The 19,308-nt window shown below is 37.8% G+C and overlaps 1 protein-coding gene across 5 annotated transcripts; it reads left to right on the forward strand.

Annotated features, from left to right (window-relative positions):
• The first annotated feature begins 226 nt into the window (after nt 1-226).
• LOC102110576 (solute carrier family 68 member 1) lies at nt 227-16,412 on the forward strand. 5 transcript variants are annotated; one of them, XM_005522954.3, is made up of 7 exons: nt 227-256; nt 3,113-3,291; nt 4,021-4,755; nt 7,637-7,791; nt 9,251-9,334; nt 10,375-10,518; nt 15,316-16,412. In XM_005522954.3, the coding sequence occupies exons 2-7, from the start codon at nt 3,139-3,141 to the stop codon at nt 15,446-15,448; spliced, it is 1,404 nt and encodes a 467-aa protein (XP_005523011.2). In that variant the 5' UTR covers nt 227-256; nt 3,113-3,138; the 3' UTR covers nt 15,449-16,412. The 5 variants fall into 5 exon arrangements, with proteins under 5 accessions (XP_005523011.2, XP_087920189.1, XP_014108002.2 ...); XM_088064063.1 differs by lacking the exon at nt 227-256 and adding an exon at nt 331-475; XM_014252527.2 differs by lacking the exon at nt 227-256 and adding an exon at nt 343-475 and having other exon boundaries at nt 15,319-16,412.
• The last annotated feature ends 2,896 nt before the right edge of the window (nt 16,413-19,308 follow it).

The raw sequence follows: 19,308 nt of genomic DNA on the forward strand, positions 1-19,308 counted from the left end.
GCCGGGCTGCGCCGGCGGCAACGTGGCAGCTGCTGCCGCCGCCCGCCCCCCGCCTCCCGCGATTCAAACACAGCACCCTCGCCTCGCCTCGCCGGCGGGCAGCCAATGAGGAGCCGCCCGCCGCACAGATCGAAAGGAGGATAAGCCACTCATAAGGCTAATTCATATCAAGCGGCCAATGACAGCGAAGATAGGGCGGGCCCAGGGCGGCCGCGCCCCGCCCCGCCCCGCGGTGCGCAACCTCTCGTCAGAAGAGGTGGGTCCGTGCCTTTGGAAGGGGCGGTGGTCGTCGGTGCTCGGGGGCATTGATGGCGGGGATCGGCTGTTGAGGGATGTCGGCTGCGGCGGAGCAGGGCTGGCACAGCCCGGACTGGGACAGTGCGACTTGGTGTAGGGAAAGCCGGGGCTCGTAGTTGCCTCGCATTGGGAGCGCTGAGGGAAGAGCCCACGAGGAGGGACCCGGCGTGGCGGCCAGGTGCGGGGCCGCCTGTCCGCCGGAGTGCGGGAGGGGAGGGCGGATAGGGGAGCCTGCAGTCCGAAAGGGACTGGCCGCATCCCCGTATCTCGCTCGAGCGGCTGCCGCTCGCTCTCGGCTCTTCTCTGCACAAAGCGAAGGGAGCCGTGTTTCCTGCCCGGGGACCCTGCTGAGAAAAACGAGCGTAACTTCCCCATTCTTAACAGACGAGCCCTTCCAAAGGTGCAGTCCTGCGAGCCTCGGCTGGCAGGAGCGCAGCTCCACGGCGCTTGCAGAGCGGGCTCTGGCCGCTGCCACAGCCCGGTGCCTCTGTGATCACCCCCTGAGTGTTTCCCCTCAGCGCTACCCCTCGGGACTAGCAGCGCGTTTATTCTCGCTTCCGTCGTAATGTGGTGCCAGTCACGTCCGAAGGATGAGGAAGGTCCGTGTGTCCAACCAGTCTGTCAGGGCTGTGAGCATTGCACAGTGGTTTGGGACCAGAACGGCAGAGCAGGATGTCAGCTAGTGCGCCTCAGGCAACGTTTGCTATTCTCTATCGGAATCCACTTTTTTTTCTTTAGATTCTTGCTCTAATTTCTTTTGTCATCCTGCACTGGAGAAACGCAGGTAATGTCACACTGCATCTCACTGGCCCGAACAGCCTGTTCTTTCGGTCTCTGAGTATTTACACAGTTGTAACCACCAGAAATTTCTGAAACCGATTTGCCTTCTGTGAGTCACAAAATGTGCACCTGTGCTTTAACCTGCTCAATATAAAGGCTGACTATTATGAAGAGGGAGGGGATGCTCAGACATGATTTCATTGTAGTGCTATTAAAGGGAACATCTGGGAAAGGAAGTGTGGTACCTCAACTTCTAATTGAACCTATTTCATAAACAAGGTGCAGGACCAGATGTACCAATTAGGGTAGAGTTGTGTCAGATCCTGCATATTACAATTAGTCATGGTACTAGAGGCCAGTTTGTGCATTGTTAGAAGATTTTTGTTGAAGAAATTTCAAATATCCTTCAAATTTTCTGAAACTGAGGGGACCATTTTTCATTTGTGTCAAAAGGAATCGAGTCAAACAATTTAGAAATGACTGCTGGTAATGTTACTATGAAGCACTTTTATTCTTGGTGCTTATGGAATTTGAAGGAAAGTTCTCCATTTTGAAGATCTGTGCAGGGTGCTCCAGGTAGAAATAGAGGTAAAATGTCTACTTTTCCAAAAGCCCTAATATCCACTATATAAATAATTTCATTAAGTATATTTGTGAAGGCTTGAAAAAGTAGATGTTACACTTACCAATAACATACTCACTGTAATGACTTTCATATTCATATCAAACTTATTTTTAAAAATAAACATTTCAACTGTACATCTTTTCAATAACCTTTTTCTTAATTTTAGGTTTCTCAGTAAAAGATTGTGAAACCAAACTTGCTACAAAAATGCAAAATTTTGTCCCCTGAAAATGGTTTTGTCTTTACAGATGTAGAAAAATAAGTTTAAAGGTATACATCATGGTCATTCTGAAATATTTTAAAAGTCAGCCATATTCTTAGAAATAAATTGGCTTTATTAAAATGAATCCTAGGCTTCCAGTTGTTTGTCAGCTTGATTTTTTTTCATAGCTATAGAGTGAGATTACCTATTCTTTGCATAGTGTTTCATATCACAGCATCTTACATATACATGCAAGTGTGCACCCATACTTTATTTGCTCTTCAAGAGTTCATTTTCTGTGTTGGGGGATGGAAAAACTGCCTGTTCCATCTTCCCTAGTCCCTACCTGATTTGTGGTTTTTGCATGGTCCCGGCCTGGTGATTGGGAAGTTCCTCCCTTCCTGCACAGCAGCCACTTTTCAGCCGCCTTGTAAACCACAGGAAGGCTGGAAACAGCCTTGGCTTTCATTTCCTGTTTCTTCCATGGTTATTTTTATGAGGAGTTCAGGGAGCTGCTTATAGAGCTGCTGATCAAGCAGATATTCAAACCAGGTATTTTGATGGATATGTGAAAATTGCATTTAGAGTAAAATTGTTAATATGCAGAGGAGCAAAGTGTGAACTATTGACATAAAGCAGGTTGTAAAGCTCTTCATAGAAAGGCTGAAAAAAAGCCCCAGTTAAAAACAAATACCTGGGACTAATTATGTATTGGGCTTATAGAATCAAGTATGGTCAAGGGCTTATTTTAGGTAGCTATTAAACAGCTTTAAAAGATAGAGGTTCCCTGGAGCTGGCTCTTTTCATGGCATAGTTTACACCAAACATGCTAAAGTAATTGATGGAAAAGATCAGCATCTTAAAAAATAGTTGACTGAATATCTGATTGATAGATTAAAGAAATCTGTATTCTTGGGCTGAATCTCTGTTGTTTGGGCATACATAAAATACTGTGTGCTACTTGCTATCTTTTATTTACATGCAGTCTTCATATCATGAAAATGTTAACTTAAAGGTGTTTTAATTGTTTTATTGTTTATTAGGTGAAAATATTGCTTCCATGGTTTTTTAACAATTAATACTTTAAAATAGTAGGGTAAAACTTGGTATTTGTTTCGAAAGAAGTATTCCCCTATGTACATGCTGCGTTTGACATTCATAACATTGGAATACGTAATTATTTTTGTAATTCTCTTTTGTAACTTGAGGAAGAAGAGAGCTGTACTCCTGGAAGATGAAGATTCTTTGGGGAATTCATGCTAATGCGCTGGCATATTCCATGACTACCTTAGGTGCTGGAATGATGAACAGCATTTTTAATTTCTACTATGTTAAGCTTTTCCTAAACCGATACAAAATTTCAGAAAGCGCATTTCATATAGCACAGGTACTGTACAATGGAATATTTTGATTACCATGTTGTGCTATGCAACAAAGAAGTGATTCTTTTAATGACAGATTAATTTTGGAATCATTGCAATTAATTAACAGTAAATTATCTTTTACTTTAGTTAATCCATAATCCATATGGAACTTACACATAAAGCACATTATTTACAGTCTGCAGAGTAAAAATCTCCAGACTTAATTACTGAAAAGATTTTTACGTTTGATAGCTTGAAGTAATTTTCTAAACTGATCTTGCACCTTAGCTCTGTAGATAAGTTTGACATTAGTGCTTTCCTATGAACTGTTTAAGTACTTAAATACTGCATTTATCCTGCAAGTCATTATCCACGTGAGTAACTCTTGTTGTAAATGGTCTCCTGAAAGTAATGGGCCAGCTCATCTTTTGAATTAACTTGCTGTGAGAATAATATCTGAGCTTTGCAGAATAAAAGCCCAGATATAAAAGGTTTTGAAAGAGTAGAGTCTTAGGGACAGTTTATTTCACATGTAGTTGGTCACCTACCTACTTATTCATCTTATTTTTTCAGCATTTCTAATGACCTATGACTACTGATAAGTGTTTGTTTTAGAGTCTCTTTTGACCTGAGTAGCTTTTCTATGTATTTATTTCTTGTCTGAATAGAGGTTTATTTTAAATAAATATGTTGTGTTTGTGTAACTTCTGCAGAAGAATGACAGTAGCGACAAATTCCCTTGTTTGTGGCAGGTTGTGTTTATGATCTGGAATGCCATCAATGATCCCCTTTTCGGGTACATTCAAGACAACTCCAGGCTGAAGTGCTGCGCAAGGCGCCAGTTCTCGATTTTATACGGAGCCCCTTTGTACGGCTTGGCCTTCCTGCTGCCGTGGTTCCCCTGGAGGCACTATGAGGAGGGGGACTGGCTGAGTGGCGTCCACCTCATCGTCGCGCTGTGCGCCTTCGACGGCCTGCTGACCTTTGTGCTCCTGGCGCAGTGCGCGCTCTTCGCCGAGAGCTCCACCAGGCACGAAAGCAGGCTCCAGCTCATCAAGTACAACCAAGTGGCAACGTTAATCGGGTCCACAAGCATTCTCTTTTGTGGGCTCATATCGGATAATATGGAAAACTTTCCTTATTTTCAGGCTTTCACTGTTTTGATAGCAGTGCTAGCGACAGCTTGTATGTGTTGCACAGGTAAATACAGCACAAGTCAATACGAACAGAGAGAAATTCATACAGAGGATGGTAATCTGGGAAACAGTCGTGGAAGTTTCTCCTTGGCCTCGGTAGTTTCATTGACCAAACAGATCATGACAGAGAAGAACTTTCTATGTTTTGTAACAATGAACTTCTTCCAAGTCTTCCACCTAGCCTTTTACAACAATTTTATGATGATCTTTGCGGATAATCTTATTCCTAAGGATGTCCTGTCTTCCTCAGTAAGAAGTATCATGTATGGAGCAGGTTTTATTTGTCCTCAGGTAGGCAGTCATACGTCTTTATTTCTAAATATGAAAACCTGGTGTTTTAGTAGTTCACAGTATCCATTTAACACTTGAAAAAATGCTGTATTTGGCAGAAGGCATTGGCCAAAATGAGTACTAGATCTCACTCCCCAGCGCTCTAGAAGAAGGAAGTACCTCTGTGCAGGCTGATCCAAGTGTAGGAGGTAGAGAGAGCAGACAGACAGGCTGGTAGGATATCTGTTTAAAACAGTGTGAGACATGAGTAGGCAGGGGATGAATGTTTTGTATCCTCCAGTGCTTACAATACCTAAGCATAAAGGAATGAAAAACGTGGCCAAGATCAAATGTTCCTAAAAGCAAAATCTACAGAATTCTGAATTATTTTTTGTTTTGTTTTGTTTTCTAACACTCTATATTACAAATTAAAGACTAAGCTCTTCTTCAGGAGGTTTCTGAAATAAACTGCGCAAAATACCAGAAAAAATTATAGAGTTTGAAAAGCATTGTTAAAATATGTATCTCAGTCATGGAAACCAAACAAAACACTAAATAGCTGCTTTTGGAGAATAATACATTCCCATTTATTTTGTTGTTTGGTCTCTTGGTCAGCAGTATTTATGGGTAAGAGAGACATACTTTTAAGAGCCCAGTCAGGGATGAGGGGAGGAGTGATGAACTGAGAAGAGAAAGAGAACCCAAAAGAGTAATGCTTGAGAACAAGAAAAGCAGCAAAAGTGTGTCCCACAGAATGTTACCATACTTGTCTGCAGTAAATAAAAAATTCCTCTGTTCATTGCCTTCTAACTTCTTTCTCTAGGTCATTAGAAACGTTCTCTGTGTTTACTTGTTGGGTGTTGAAAGTCAGGATACTCAAAATATGAGTATTCATCATAGGTGTTGATGGTGTTCAGGATTTTTTAAAATCAGGCTGTTACATTCATTAAATTGTAGTGGGTTCTGATAAGTAATATATATAAGAAGATAAATGAAAGTGCAACTGGAATTCAGAGCTCAATTTCAGTTCCCCTTTTGTTTTTTGCATATAAAACATACAGATCCTGAGCATACCTGCTGTTCCATAACTCCTGTCTACAATTTCAACTTTTGTCCTTATCACAGGTTTAATAGTTTTGGGGTTTTCTCCTGTACCTCAGACAGTTAGGTAATGAACTTCAGAAATAAATCAGAAGCTACAGAAGTTAGGAAAGCTTAAATAATTTTACACTTAATATATAGCAATCACTTTTATTGTAAAATCAGTGTGACAGTGTGAAAAGAACAATCTTTCAGAAAATGTGTCTCTCTCTGCTCCCCAGAGACTCTTTGTCTAGAAGGTCACTGAACCGTAGAGGGTTTGCTGTAACCTTATTTTTCTCAGGTTTTGTCTCTTTGAGCTCAAGATACAATAAGAGAATTCTCTGATGGCAATGTCCTGAACTTCCCTTGCTGGAAAAACACCCAACCCTTGTAAAATAAAGCTCCTTTTTATGAACTTTGCTTCAAACTGGAATTCAGCTTCTGACTTAGGTTCCTTCGAGTAGTGGGTGTGAGGAATACAACCTGCCCACAAGGAAAACGTTGCTGTAACATAGACAAACAACTATGAATTTGCATCATTGTTAGTATTTTCCTTACAGTCTTAGAGATGTGCAAGTAGTGAAGAATTTTCTAAGTCATAAGTACTTCCTGAGACAGGGTTATTTTGCAATTACAGTGAGACAGGAACATGGTGTTTACAATAGGAGGCATTACAAGATCCCTTAGTATTTCTAGTGGAGGCACTTTGCAGCAAAAATCCCTGAAAACAGCCAGGGGGAGGAGTATGTTTTAAATTTGTTATAACAAGATGTTTTTCTTATACCAACTTTCTAGATTTGTTTTACCTCCCTGATCAAGTAGAAATCTTGAGCTTTTTTACAATAGCATTTGCCATGGTAATCTTTTTCTGACCGTAGCATCCTGTTTTTATTTGTTATGTTAAAGCAATTCAGTGTGGGAACAATTGTACAAGGAAAATTCTTTCCTGTTCTTCATCTGAATATTACACAGTTCATCTCTGTAACACAAAAGAAAGGAGAAAATGTGGATCTTTATACAGTTTGTATATTTGTGACAGAGAGGAGGACCATGTACATGTAGATGGTGACAAAGGCCCATATAATAAAAAGAACATAATTCATTACAGAATGTCCTGTTGAAAGTGAAAAGTGAGGAAAAATGTAAAAGAACTTAAATTTTCTTCATACTATAATCAGCACTTAGTATCATTTTCCTGAGTTAGCCAGTCTCTAGATTCTCAGAATCTACTCCTTGCCAAGATGGGCAAAGTTAAAACTCAGCCATGCAAAAGCACTGGCCTCTGCCTTTCTCTGCTTGCTAGTAAAGCTTCTAACTTGTTTAGTTAAGGCTGTCCTGGTGAGCTTGCTTTGCCAGCTTAAAAATCATGCTTGATTTCAATAAATGCCAATGAAAATAGTAATGTTAATGAAAAAGCAATTACTGAAAATACTTCTTGTCAGCAGTTAAATGGTGAGATGTTTGATTTACAGTTATACTGCAAAGTTAATACTTTAAGGGATATCAAAAGTAAAGATCATGAGCATTAAATAATAGGCATTGTGGGAAGAGTGTTTCCTGCAGGATATAGCAGTTCTCAGTGGCTAGTTTTTGAGTGAAAGGAGACTGTACCTAGAAGAGGTAGCATAGAATGAGCCAGTAGAGGGTTGTCTTTTTTCAGTTTCTATTTTTTTATTTGTTGAACTTCTTAGAAAGGGTCATTGTTTTTTTTTCCTTTAAAGGGTATTAATTATGTCAAGTCTGTGTTTTATAGCTCTCCCAGTGCTGAGACACTGTACTGTATCTTTTTATCCTAAATGTGTATGTATTATCTTTTTAGTGCCTTGTTCTTCTCAGTCATACTTCATTGAAGAAGATTGGTTATTACAGAATCATCTTGTTTTCCTTTTACTATGAAGGAGTAGCTGCTGCTGTCATGTGTCTCCTAGGGCAAGAACACTATTATCTGCTGGCATTCTATGTTACAACAAACATGTAAGTAAATCCACTCCCCTGTTCATAGACACAGCTGAAATACTTCTAACAGAGCAGACACTTGCTTTTATTTCCATGAAGATTCTGCCTCTGCTTTCATGGCTTTCTTTCTGTTTCACTTTTCAGAAAAGTTGAAATTTCAGTTACAGATTTTTTTATTTTTATTTTTTTTTTCTTCCAGCTTTCATTTTATTGTTTTACCTTTTATTTTCTGCTTGAAATAAAAAAGCCTAAAATGCAAACAGCAATTATGGTTTGCAGGCACATGCCTCCAGTCACTTTAACCTGAGATCCAAGGAAGGAGAATCTCATGTTTTCCACAGACATGGAAGAGCTCAGCAGAGGAACTCTCCAGGGACTGTTTGCTGGGAAGGCTCAAACCTCACTCTGTATTGCAGGACCACTTGTGTGCTGCACTGCAGGCAAATATGGGTAGCTCAGGTGTCTGTTGGGTAGCCAGCACAGAGTCCCATTTCCACTGGTGCTCAGTAGTAAGGTGCCAAGCAGTAGTATTTTCACATAAGTGTATAATGATACATGGAAAACCTTATTTCAAGATAAAGAGTTGTTTGTATCAGAATATTGTTACAGCAATTTGTTTTTATTTCTTCATGTTCTCTTTCATTGTTGTCTCTCTACATGTTCTTTCTTGCCCTCCTTTTCTTTGTCTTTCCCTCCCCATCCCATTTTCATTCTTATTTTCAGTATTGCAGTCATGGGCTACTCTAACACTGAATTGTGTGAACAATAAATTGAATTTCGTTGTCTGCATGTTTTAAATGATGAAGATGTGTTTTGATTTCTTCAAGAGAAAAATCTGAGGTACCTAAACACTGTATGTTTAAAGTCCTGGTTGTTAAAGTACCTTGTTAGTTAAAGCTCATCACACCCAAAATTTAATAAGACACAGAAGTTGTAATATTTGATTTCATTGTTTCATTTGGCTATTTGTTAAGAATCAGCTTTGTGTGTGTGTATGTTTAAATGCATATCTATATACATCTATATGCACTGTAAATACATATATAGGAATGCATGTAAACTATTCTTTTTATTCTAATTCTTCCACCTTGAAGTTTACCTTCCACATGGTCATGTCTTTTCCAGATTTCAAGAGCAAGTTTTCAGTTTTCCCTTTTTCTGAGGTGTTTCTTTTCTCCTGATCATTTTAAATTACATTTATTGATAATGTAAATTTATTGTCAAAGTATTCACCTTTTACAATGATGTCCAGCAAAAAAAAGAAGAAAACCCCCCACTTTCAGGTTTGCATCTAATTCTCAACTAAGAACAGATCTAGTAATGCTTTCAGACAGATCACCATGTTTTAAAGAACATGCCAGCTTTGTGTGCTTTGTGTTTGCAGAATATCAGTGTTTGTGTTAGAATGTCAGTTACAATTTCATTATAAAGTGAATATAAGAACTATGAACATCTTCAATATTTTGTTTTTCTTTAGGGTAATTGTGCAAGCTTCATTTAGCTTGTTCAATTTGCCTTTGGCAGATATTGTTGATGCAGATTTAATAAAGCACAAGAGGAGGTAAGTCAGTCATTACTGTTTTTTTTTTTTAAATATGGTGTTTGCCTTGTTACTCTTTGGTAATAAGTTGTGTCAAAGTAAAGAGACAGTAAATGATCTGGGATCCTCGATACAGAAATCCTTTTTGTGAGAGCAGCTTAGCATAAGTGAAGATTAGAACTTGAGTAAAGTTTCCTGCAGTTACTTCAGTAGAGTAATTTAAACAGATAATTAAGTTATTTCTCTTTTTTCTTATAGTATAATATAAACCAAGTCCTACCAATTTTAATGGCTTTATTTTTGTTAGCTTCAATTGAATTACTCTGTAACCAGATACATCTATGATCATGTATGGAATTTTTGGAATAAGGCATTTTCAAGATGGAAAAGGTGTTAAGAAAGCTTTGCCTATGCTAGGTAAAGTGCAGATTTTAAAGTCTAACCTGGTTCCTTTATCTCCCTGAAATAAAAGTGCTAAAACCTGCTGCAGAATAGCATATTGCAACTCATTGATATTTTGGATTTTTATCAAAGTACACACAACTTCTTGTTGGTTCGATCAATTGTTATGTAAGTGTAGATTGAGTCCTGTTAAAGCACTTGCCCCTCAAAGGGAAGACCTGTTGCTTTCATGAGGAAAAATTTGCCTCACTTTCTGGCCTAGGCATGCAAAATCTTCAGTTGTAATTAATTCTCCATGCATGTAATTTAACTTCAGTAATTACTCAAAGTGCACAAAGTTGAATTTAAGTACGAGTCACTTCAGAATTGGGGCAAAGCTGTGTCTATGTATATATGTATATATATATATATATATTTATTTATTTATTTATATTTATATAAATATATACACACCCTGCAGCAGTTTGTAACCCATAATTTCCAAATAAATTTAAATTTCATTATGAGAGTAGATCTGTTTGCTATCATGTGTGACTAAGGATCATGATATTTAGTATTTGCATATTAACAGGATTCCAAGCTTTTTAAAATCACAATTGAAATTAATACACTAATAAGTTTGTGTTGTGCATTAATTTGTTTTTTCCCAAATATTTTAGGTTACCACTTTCCTCTATGGTTTTTGGTACCAATGCTTTATTTACCAAGCCTGCCCAATCTTTGGCTCCAATGGTTGTGGTTACAATACTAAATCATTATGGCTATTATAACCTGAATAATGTACCTGGTCATCCTGATATAAGGTGAGTTAAAAAGAGATACTTTAAATCTTAGAAAATAACATTGAATACTCCTGTACTCTAAAAAGCAAATTGATCAGCAATTAGATGCATCAACTGCACTTCAAAAACATAAACACTTTAAAAATACTTATCAGTTGTTTCTGTCTGTGTAGAAGTACAAATGTTTTTTAAAGAGTAAATAATTTATTAAACAATATGCATCAGGATATCTTTTAAAAGCAAAAAATCCATTTTTTATTTGAGAGAAAGCAGTATAATCATTGGAGGGAGGGAATTTGCCCCAAGTAGGAATGTATCATTTTGGCTCTGATGCTCCCTACCATTCTAATGCAAATGATTTCATTGTGGTCCCTGGAGACCTTAATACAGCATAAAGCTGTGGTTGCTGGTTAGCTGGACATGTGTGGGCTTTTATAAAAATAAATTAACAGGGAATAACCACACTGAAAGGGTCACAGGCTGTAATTATGACCATCAGGAGGAAGTGGCAGCATAAGGAGTAACTGAAGTCGGGGCTAAATGGAAAAATCAGTCCTGATTAGGATTTACTTGAGGAAACAGTATGAATATCCTGAGAACTACATAGCTCTCCTAAATTTTAGTAAAAACCTAAAGAAACAGATGTACACAATTTTATATGAGCTTTTGTGGAGACAGCTCCCGAGGGAGAGAGGTCTGGTTATGTGTCCCCTAAGGTTAGGAGAACATTCTGTATTTGAGAAATTTTCTAAAAAAATGGATGAGGACAAGCATGACATAAAAGAACAACAGGTGGTCTTCAGAAATGCATCCAGACAGAAGCAAAGGCAGCTTAAGTTTGAGGCTATGTGTGAGAGCAGCTTATTTTAATGCATTCTGTAGATAGGCAGTGAGATGATGTGAAGAGAACATGAACCTCATTATAATGTCAAATATGATGAGTGAGTTTTGCAGAAGAGTGATAGGTTGAACTGGATGTGGATATGAGAGAGCAGAATATATTAATCTTGATGATTCAGAGAAATTCAGGTTTGAAATGTAAAAACTGCAGTTCTGATCCGTTTCAATCAGAGAAATGATCCCTTTGTGGATGGATTTTAGATCACAGTAGACATAAATCTTTTTTGCCTGGTAAATAGCCCCTGGACTATAGCAACAATAAATTTATTATATAGAGTTGAAATACTTGGAATGCTCAACTATAAAACCTGTGTTTTCACTTGAGTCATGCTGAAATTTTATTTATTTCACTTGGGCCAGGAACAGCATAAAACATACAAAGCTGAGACTACTGAATCAGAACACCTGAAATATATTATGTATTTCTCTTGCCCATCCTTTCAAAAATAATTTCTTAAATATTAAGCAGTTTGCCTGTGTTTTCTGTATATGCAGTGTGTGAATGGGTTTTCTTTTGCTTGCAAATGGAGTACAGGTTTGATATACAACCCATAAAGACCAGAAAACTCGAAGTTGTTTCTAGGGAGTCAGTTTGCCCTTGGCAATGTACTCAGACCACTGACTGAGCTATGATTACTTATATATATATTAAAAACCTATTGACTGATCTCATATTCCAGCCATAGGCAAACAGTTAAAATACACTTGCCCCAGGACAAAATTGTTTGAAGACAAACAGAAATTAAATGCAAGAGATTGTTTAAAATATGCTCAAACTGTTTTGGGGGAAAAAAGGCATTTCACATATGTGAACTATAAAAAATGAAGTATTATGACCCATGCCAATACAATCTCAGCTCTGTCCTTCCTCCTTGTCCAAAGCCAGCAATATCTAATAAGTGTTTTGGAAAGCATTTGGTTTATTAGGTGTAGTAGCAGTGAATTGTGAAGATAGTACAGAGGACCCTTATTCTGCATTAACAAAATGTTTGGGCCTTGAAAATATGTCTGAAGAGTTCCAAGAAATGTTGTGTACTGGGACAAGGCAGAATATGCAGTCTATACACTATTTGCTGCATTCTGAATTATTTTCAGTAATTTATATTACTAATAATTATTACTTTTTCTTGAACTGAGAGTTAAACTGTAGCAACAATGATGGAGCAGCTAATCCTGGAAACCTCCAGGCACATTAAGGATAATGAAATCATCAGTAATAGCCAGCATGGCTCCACCAAGGCGAAATGATGCTTGACCAACTGATAAACTGCTACAGTTAAATGACTCACCTGGTGGGCAGGGGAGGACAGTGGATATTGCCTGCCTGCACTGCATTCCTAATGACCAGGATGATGGGGCAGGATGGACCCTCAGGAAGTTTGGGGATGACACGAAGCTGAGGCTGTGGCAGGTGCACAGAGGGTCATGCTGCCACTGGGGGGATCTCGACAGGCTGGAGAAATGGGCTGGAATGGTACCTGGGGCTGCATTACACAAAGTCCTGCCAGCAGGGCAAAGGTGATCCTTCCCATCTGCTCATGCATTGTGCCACATCCTTAGGAAATGTGGTCCCTCTACAGAAGTTAAGCACTTTGTCATGGAAAAGGATTTTTTAATATCCTTAAAATTTAAGCAATACTTTGAATGGAGTGTCCTGATTTTTCCTTTCTTCCATCATCATGGCAATATGTGCCCTGTATGGCTTGAGATGTTTTTTGTTCTTGTTTGGGATTGGTTTTTTTTTTTCGTTTGGCTTGATTTTTTTTTTCTTTGCTATGGAAAAGACGGCTGGTTTAAAACCTCCCTCTTCTGGAGAGCCACTGCAACTACCACCAGTTTCTCTTGAGAGTGCTTTTCAAATTCATTCTTCAGAATAAAGTTATTTGGCAGCAACTCTTCACCATTTATTGAAGACACTTTAAACTGTTAATGCTTTCATGTTGAATTACTGAATTGCCTGACATTCTTTTCAGAGTGATTTTATGGCTGTTTAGGGAAACATTGTATGTTTTATTCTGTAGGTGCAAAAAAACAAAGGTAGATGTGGAAATTTCTGAAGTTACTTGTTCAGCTGTAGTTGTGTTAAAATCCAAGCTCTGCTCTTGATATATCCCAGTCCCTTAATGAAATATTTTCCCATTCCTTGTTTTGTGTATTATAGATATTTTTTCATAATTCCTGCAATAACTTAGGGTTTTACAGTACAATAGGTAATATTATTTTCTTAAATCAGCGTTGTTCCAGTGAACCCAAATCAGGATTGCACAGTGTGACTGATTTTGCAGATGTTCTTTGTGTAAAGATGGAATAAGGTTAGCAGTGAAAACTGCAATCCTCTTTAGAGTACAGAACAGGACAAATGCAAGCCCCAACATCCTGTTAACTGTGTCTGAGTCCTGTTCTCAGTGTTAGGTGGTAAAGTGATGTGTCTGTGGCCTCCCTGCTGTCTCTGCTTCTGCAGTCCCTGGGGCCAGTTGTGCCAGAGCTGTGCATGATGTGGGCTCCTTCCCTGGTAGGTGCACTGGAAATGCAGTTGGATACAGGCCAGTAAACAACTCCAAATGGTAAATTATTGTCACTGCCAATAAACATTGGCTATGGACCAGTGGCCTGCTAGTGAACACTTCCAGTCATAAATGCAATTGCCCGAGTGATTAAGTGATTCACTTGTGAGCCTGCGGGCTTTTGTTTTCTTATGTAGCATTAGCGTGTACATGACTCGAGATAAACTCTGCTCCTTTATGAGCCTGTGCCTGTACTAAGGGCAGAATCTGGCCTTTGTGGGAGGTTGCAAACATTTTTTCTGTTAAACCGAGTGAAACATCAGTTGATTCTTTCATGATTCAGAGCCCTTAAGTTTTATTCAAAAACCTGCTCAGGGTTTGGGATATTTTTCACACATTTCAGGTTTTTTGGACCATGTCCATAGCTGTTCTGTGAGTCTCTTATCCCTGAATGCTAAGGAAAAAAATTAGAAAGGAACATAAACTGCCTCATGGAGAGAAAGTTCACTTAGGGGCTGTTTCTCAGCTTGAGTTGACTTTCCTGATATTTAAGTAATTAGAATCCCATAATTAACAGAATGCAAGTAGATAATGATTCCAGCTACTAGATGAATGCCAAAATGCATGCTTTGAGCTGTCAGAAACCATACTGCTCATAAAAGGGAGCTCATTTAATTCCTGTATTTTCTTTCTTCATTCACATTTGCTGATGCTTTTATTTATTTTTCATTAGAGAAGTTTTAGATGAGGAAATGCCATGCATTCATTAGAAAAAATGAAAACTAGTGTTAATTTGACATGCATTCTTTCTATGGCTTATATTATCCTGTAATAATTTATTTTAAAACCAAATGAAATAAGGCTCAATATTTCAAACAGCCCTTGAAACAACACCTGAGTTTTGTGCAATTATCATTACTTCTATCTAGCACTCAGCAACTAAAACAACACACTATGTGGATAGTTAGTAGCACAGATTTCAACTCAAAAAAATTCATTTCATGTTCAAATGTTTGCTTCCATTTTCTACTTTCTCTTCCAAATTTTTCAGTCTTACTAAAGCTTTTTGGATGCTCTGTTCTATAATTGGATGAAATTTGCTTAAATTGATTTCTATATTACATAATCAGGAAAGTAGTGAACAAGATTTCTTAATAATTGTATTAAAATTAACTCTTTGTGTGCTAATTGTCTGAATTCCTCCCAGGTAGAGAAAACAATATATATAATACATACCAGTATGTAGAATTAGGAAATAGAAAAGATATTTCTATTTCTTTTAATTAGAATTGACTGTACAGTAGCATGTCTATGTGTTTATAATGGGAATGTTTTAAAAATAACTTTAGTGACCATGTTTAGTGACCATGGAAGTTAATCTTCATATTGAAAGCTGTATTCTCATCTGTTTCAGCAGGTCATTTTTAGACCTCCATGATGCCATGTTCTACCTTGTCTGTCTGGTTCCCCTCTGCATTGCAGTCCTACAGATCCTGACCTGGACTCCCTTTTCCATCCAGAACAGCCACCTGGCAGCTCCACAGTAAATACGGAACCAGTGGTCAGTGTATCTCCTGCTGAACCACAAGAGTTCAGTAAATTTTTCATGTGAGAAAGCAAAATTGCAAGTTGAAATACAGTTTGAGCTTTTTCAGTAAAGCTGTATTTTCAGTCTCTGTGAGTCCCATTCAGCCTTAATGCTGAACCTACACTAGCTTTTCCTAGCTCAGTTGCTTTCTGTTGATGGGTTTTATCCTTAATTACTTTATTTAAAGTAATTTCTGGTATATAATGATTTCTGTTAACTCATTTGAAGAAAAGATATGGCAGATCAGGGAAAGGGATCCCAACCCAGCACCTGGAATTCAAGGGAACTGTATTTTCTGAAGCTTACTAGTGGATTCATTTTGCCGTACTGATAAAATGGCAGATCTCTGAAATTAATCTGGAAGATCCCAGTGGACATCCCTCATGGATGGCAGGGAGATGAAGAGAAAAATTTAGATGGTGTCTAGCTGGCCAGTATCAAGACAAATCTGACAGCTACCATGGGAAGAGCCAAGAGTAATTAACTACCCTGTAAAAGTCTGTGTAAGGCTAAAGAAGAAAAGGATTCAGATGTTGTTCAGTGTTGCTCAATATGGAGAAATCTCTGTAAATCCTCACTGGCTTTCCAAATCTCTGCTTGGTGGAAGGTCAGTGCAGTTTTCTGGCTTTAAGTGGGAAAATAATTTTGAAGATATCCTATAGGTAGTGCTTCATACAGAATGTCAGTGTGGCAAGGACAGCATTAGTCTGTGGATGTAGGGTTCAGCTGTTGGACAAATGTAATCACACACAGTTACTAAACCAAGCTCTACCTGTTCAGTGGTGTTACATTGGTAAATTCATTTGGTGTGTGACAATTTCTGAATCATCAAGCAGAAGTTAGTTAATTTCTGATTAATTCTTACCAGTTTAGATTTTAAATTAATCCTGTGATTTTTATAAAATAAAGGGTTTTTGACAAAATTTCAGAAACATTGAGTCCTCTTCATTTCATATGTTGTAATGATAAGACACATGAGTGTGTTTACAGTACTCCCATTTAATCAATATTATTCTTTCGCCAGTATATCCACAGTGTAATTGTGCAGTGATAAATACCTTTAGCATAATACAATCACTGCATTTTTGTATTTTGTTTTGCCTGGGCAAACACAGTTTTAATAACACCTTTCTTAGGGAGTGCTACTTGAAAGAATAAGAGCATTGTGTGGATCCCAGTTTTAAAAGGCTGAGCCAGCTGATTTTCAAGGATCTCTACTTACTGTGACTGGTAACTTGGAAAAGACAGGAGTGTAAGAAATGGCTCTGCATTGTGATGGACACCAGCATAATTTAATGAAGAAGTTTGAGATCTGAGATACCAGAGTTGAAAAAAACATTCATTTGTGCCTTGGCTTTTGCATTTGCAGAGCAGAAATAAAATCATTTCCCTTCATTTTTTGAAGTGTGAAGTGCTTTCAAGGTGGTGAATGAAAAAGCAGGAGATCATCATTAAATATTTAGAAATCTAAATGAATCCTTTGATAGGAATGTGAAGATTTATGTTAAGATGTAAGAAGCCAGAAGTGTGGTGAAGTTTGAAGTTGCCTTATCTGGTTTTTCTCTGTCTTGTCAGAGACACTGTTGCCCATTTGCATTGTGCATGCTGACAGCATTATGTGCACATACAGCATCACTTGTGTAAATACTCTGTGGATAGGTAAATACAGATACCAGAGCAGATACAGCCTGTGTGTTTAGGTTTTGAATTTGAAAAGATTTCCTGCATTATATGTATTTATTTTGTGTCTGAAAGACAGGAGCAGAAGTTGAAGGAATTTAAGTTAATATAAACTTTGATTCATTATATGAAACAGTCTTCTCCCTGACAGTTCCTTTAAAATGGTAATAACACAATAACAAAAAATACTCTCTTTTTTCTTTACTATTTTTGTATTTCCTAAATTTCCCATGTTCATCCTATCCTCATAGAATATATATTTTAACATATACAATAAAATAATGTTATTGTACCACAAATAGGGTTTGTTAGGTGACTCTATTAGTTATTTCTAATATTAAGTTATTAGAATATAGTGTACAACTGGAACAGTATTGTGCTATACAACTGGAAATCTAATAAGTGGTTTTAAGAGGAAAAATTACATCAAGAAATCTTCAAAATCATCAGAATTATTTTTTCTGGAAAATGTCTGGTAAAATTACCATTAATTTACTGAAATAAGAAAGGAGTAAGGAGTGATACAACTCAATGCACTGTTTAAATAGGCTCTACAATCTGCTACATCTCTAGAATTCCTACAGAAAAAGTAAATAATCAAAGATTTCTAAGCAAGACAGCCTGAAGACAGGAGACATTAACTGTAGAATAAACTGATTTAAAAAAAACCCTGAGAAATAAAATTCAAATTATTTAATATGTAAAATATTGATAATTTTCAAATTTTATTATGCACTATTCTCCCATTTGTCTGTCCTATTTTCCTTGCTATAAGGGCAGGAGAAATGTCTTTTAGAGCACCAATAGTCAATCCCAAAGAGGACTGAAAGAGTGCTTTAAATTTGGGTGGTGGTCTTCCTACGGGAATAGAAGGTTGGCACTGTGCTGTGACTGACATTGCTTATTCTCCATTTCTCTGTCACCCACTAAACTTTGTTATCTTCTGCTAAACCTACATGATTGGTTTTGGCTGTGAATCAAGTAAAGGATGATCAAAGGCAAAAGTTCAGTGTCTTGCAACAGCTGGTTTCCCTGCTTTCTCTCCTTATTAGCCAACAGTATCTGAGCTTGAACTCCCACTGCTGGAAAAATGCCTCAATTTAATCTTGATAATTTAAGAGTGTCTAAAATAGTCTCATAACTGATAAAGAGGCTATAAGTGTGTGTGTAGTATAAAATATGAAATGCTGTGGTAAGCTCAGAGGAGGAGAAATGTGATGCTTGAATCCATTCTTAGAGTTTCTCTATAAATTCTGAGAATATGGGACTTAATACATTGAATGAATTTCATTTATTGAAAATCAATAGGCAGAAATGTCTGCTAGACTTAAAAGGATATTGCTCAATAGACACTAAAGAATGTTAGTCTAATATAGTAGTAATATAATATATGGTGATAGAGTGAAAATATCGAATAAATGACAACAAAGCATATTTAATTTTAAGCGTGGAAAAATGATGTTTTGTGGAGCTTACAAGCCCACCTTTTGGTCTTGTACAAAATGACTTTCCCAGTCTCTTGCTGCCCTGATTTTGGAACCACTCAGTAATCCATGAATGTACTGTGTTGACATGGCTGGTAGGAATGTTTACATTTGAATACAGTTCTACAGTCTAATGGCTGCTGTCAGGAAAGACAAGCAGGAAGGGGAAGGAGCACTTCAGATAAGCCACATCTCCGCAAGTATTTCCAGGCACTTCCTTGCCATAATTAAGACAGCTGGGGGAAAAGGCTCAGTAGTATATGCAGACAAAAAAATTCCAGCTGGTTTGGTAAAGGAACATACAACTGAGACTGGGGGGAGTTGTCCTGAAGGTCAGGACAGACCCACAACTGGGTTTCCTGGGTTACCTTTAGGGGAGAGGATTTCAGATATCTGTGTTTACCTTAAAGACCTCTTTCTGGTAATCCCTTTCTTGCTAATGTTTAAATAATAGAAGGGAAAGTTGTTTTAGCACTGCATTTTATTGGGAAAATTGAGGATTTTCCTCATAGACTACACGAAGCCAGCCCTGCCACCGAGCCTACGCCAAAAGCCAGGCTCCTTGGGTCACCACAAAGCAACAAGGGCTGTGTTAAACCTTGTGGGTGTATTTGGGACCATTTCGGCTCCAGGGATTCAACTGATTGTAGAAATT

Source organism: Pseudopodoces humilis, chromosome 18, assembly GCF_049639895.1.
Source record: "Pseudopodoces humilis isolate 2021_Gansu_Grassland_sample_001 chromosome 18, ASM4963989v1, whole genome shotgun sequence".
In the NCBI taxonomy this organism is placed as follows: Eukaryota; Metazoa; Chordata; class Aves; order Passeriformes; family Paridae; genus Pseudopodoces; species Pseudopodoces humilis.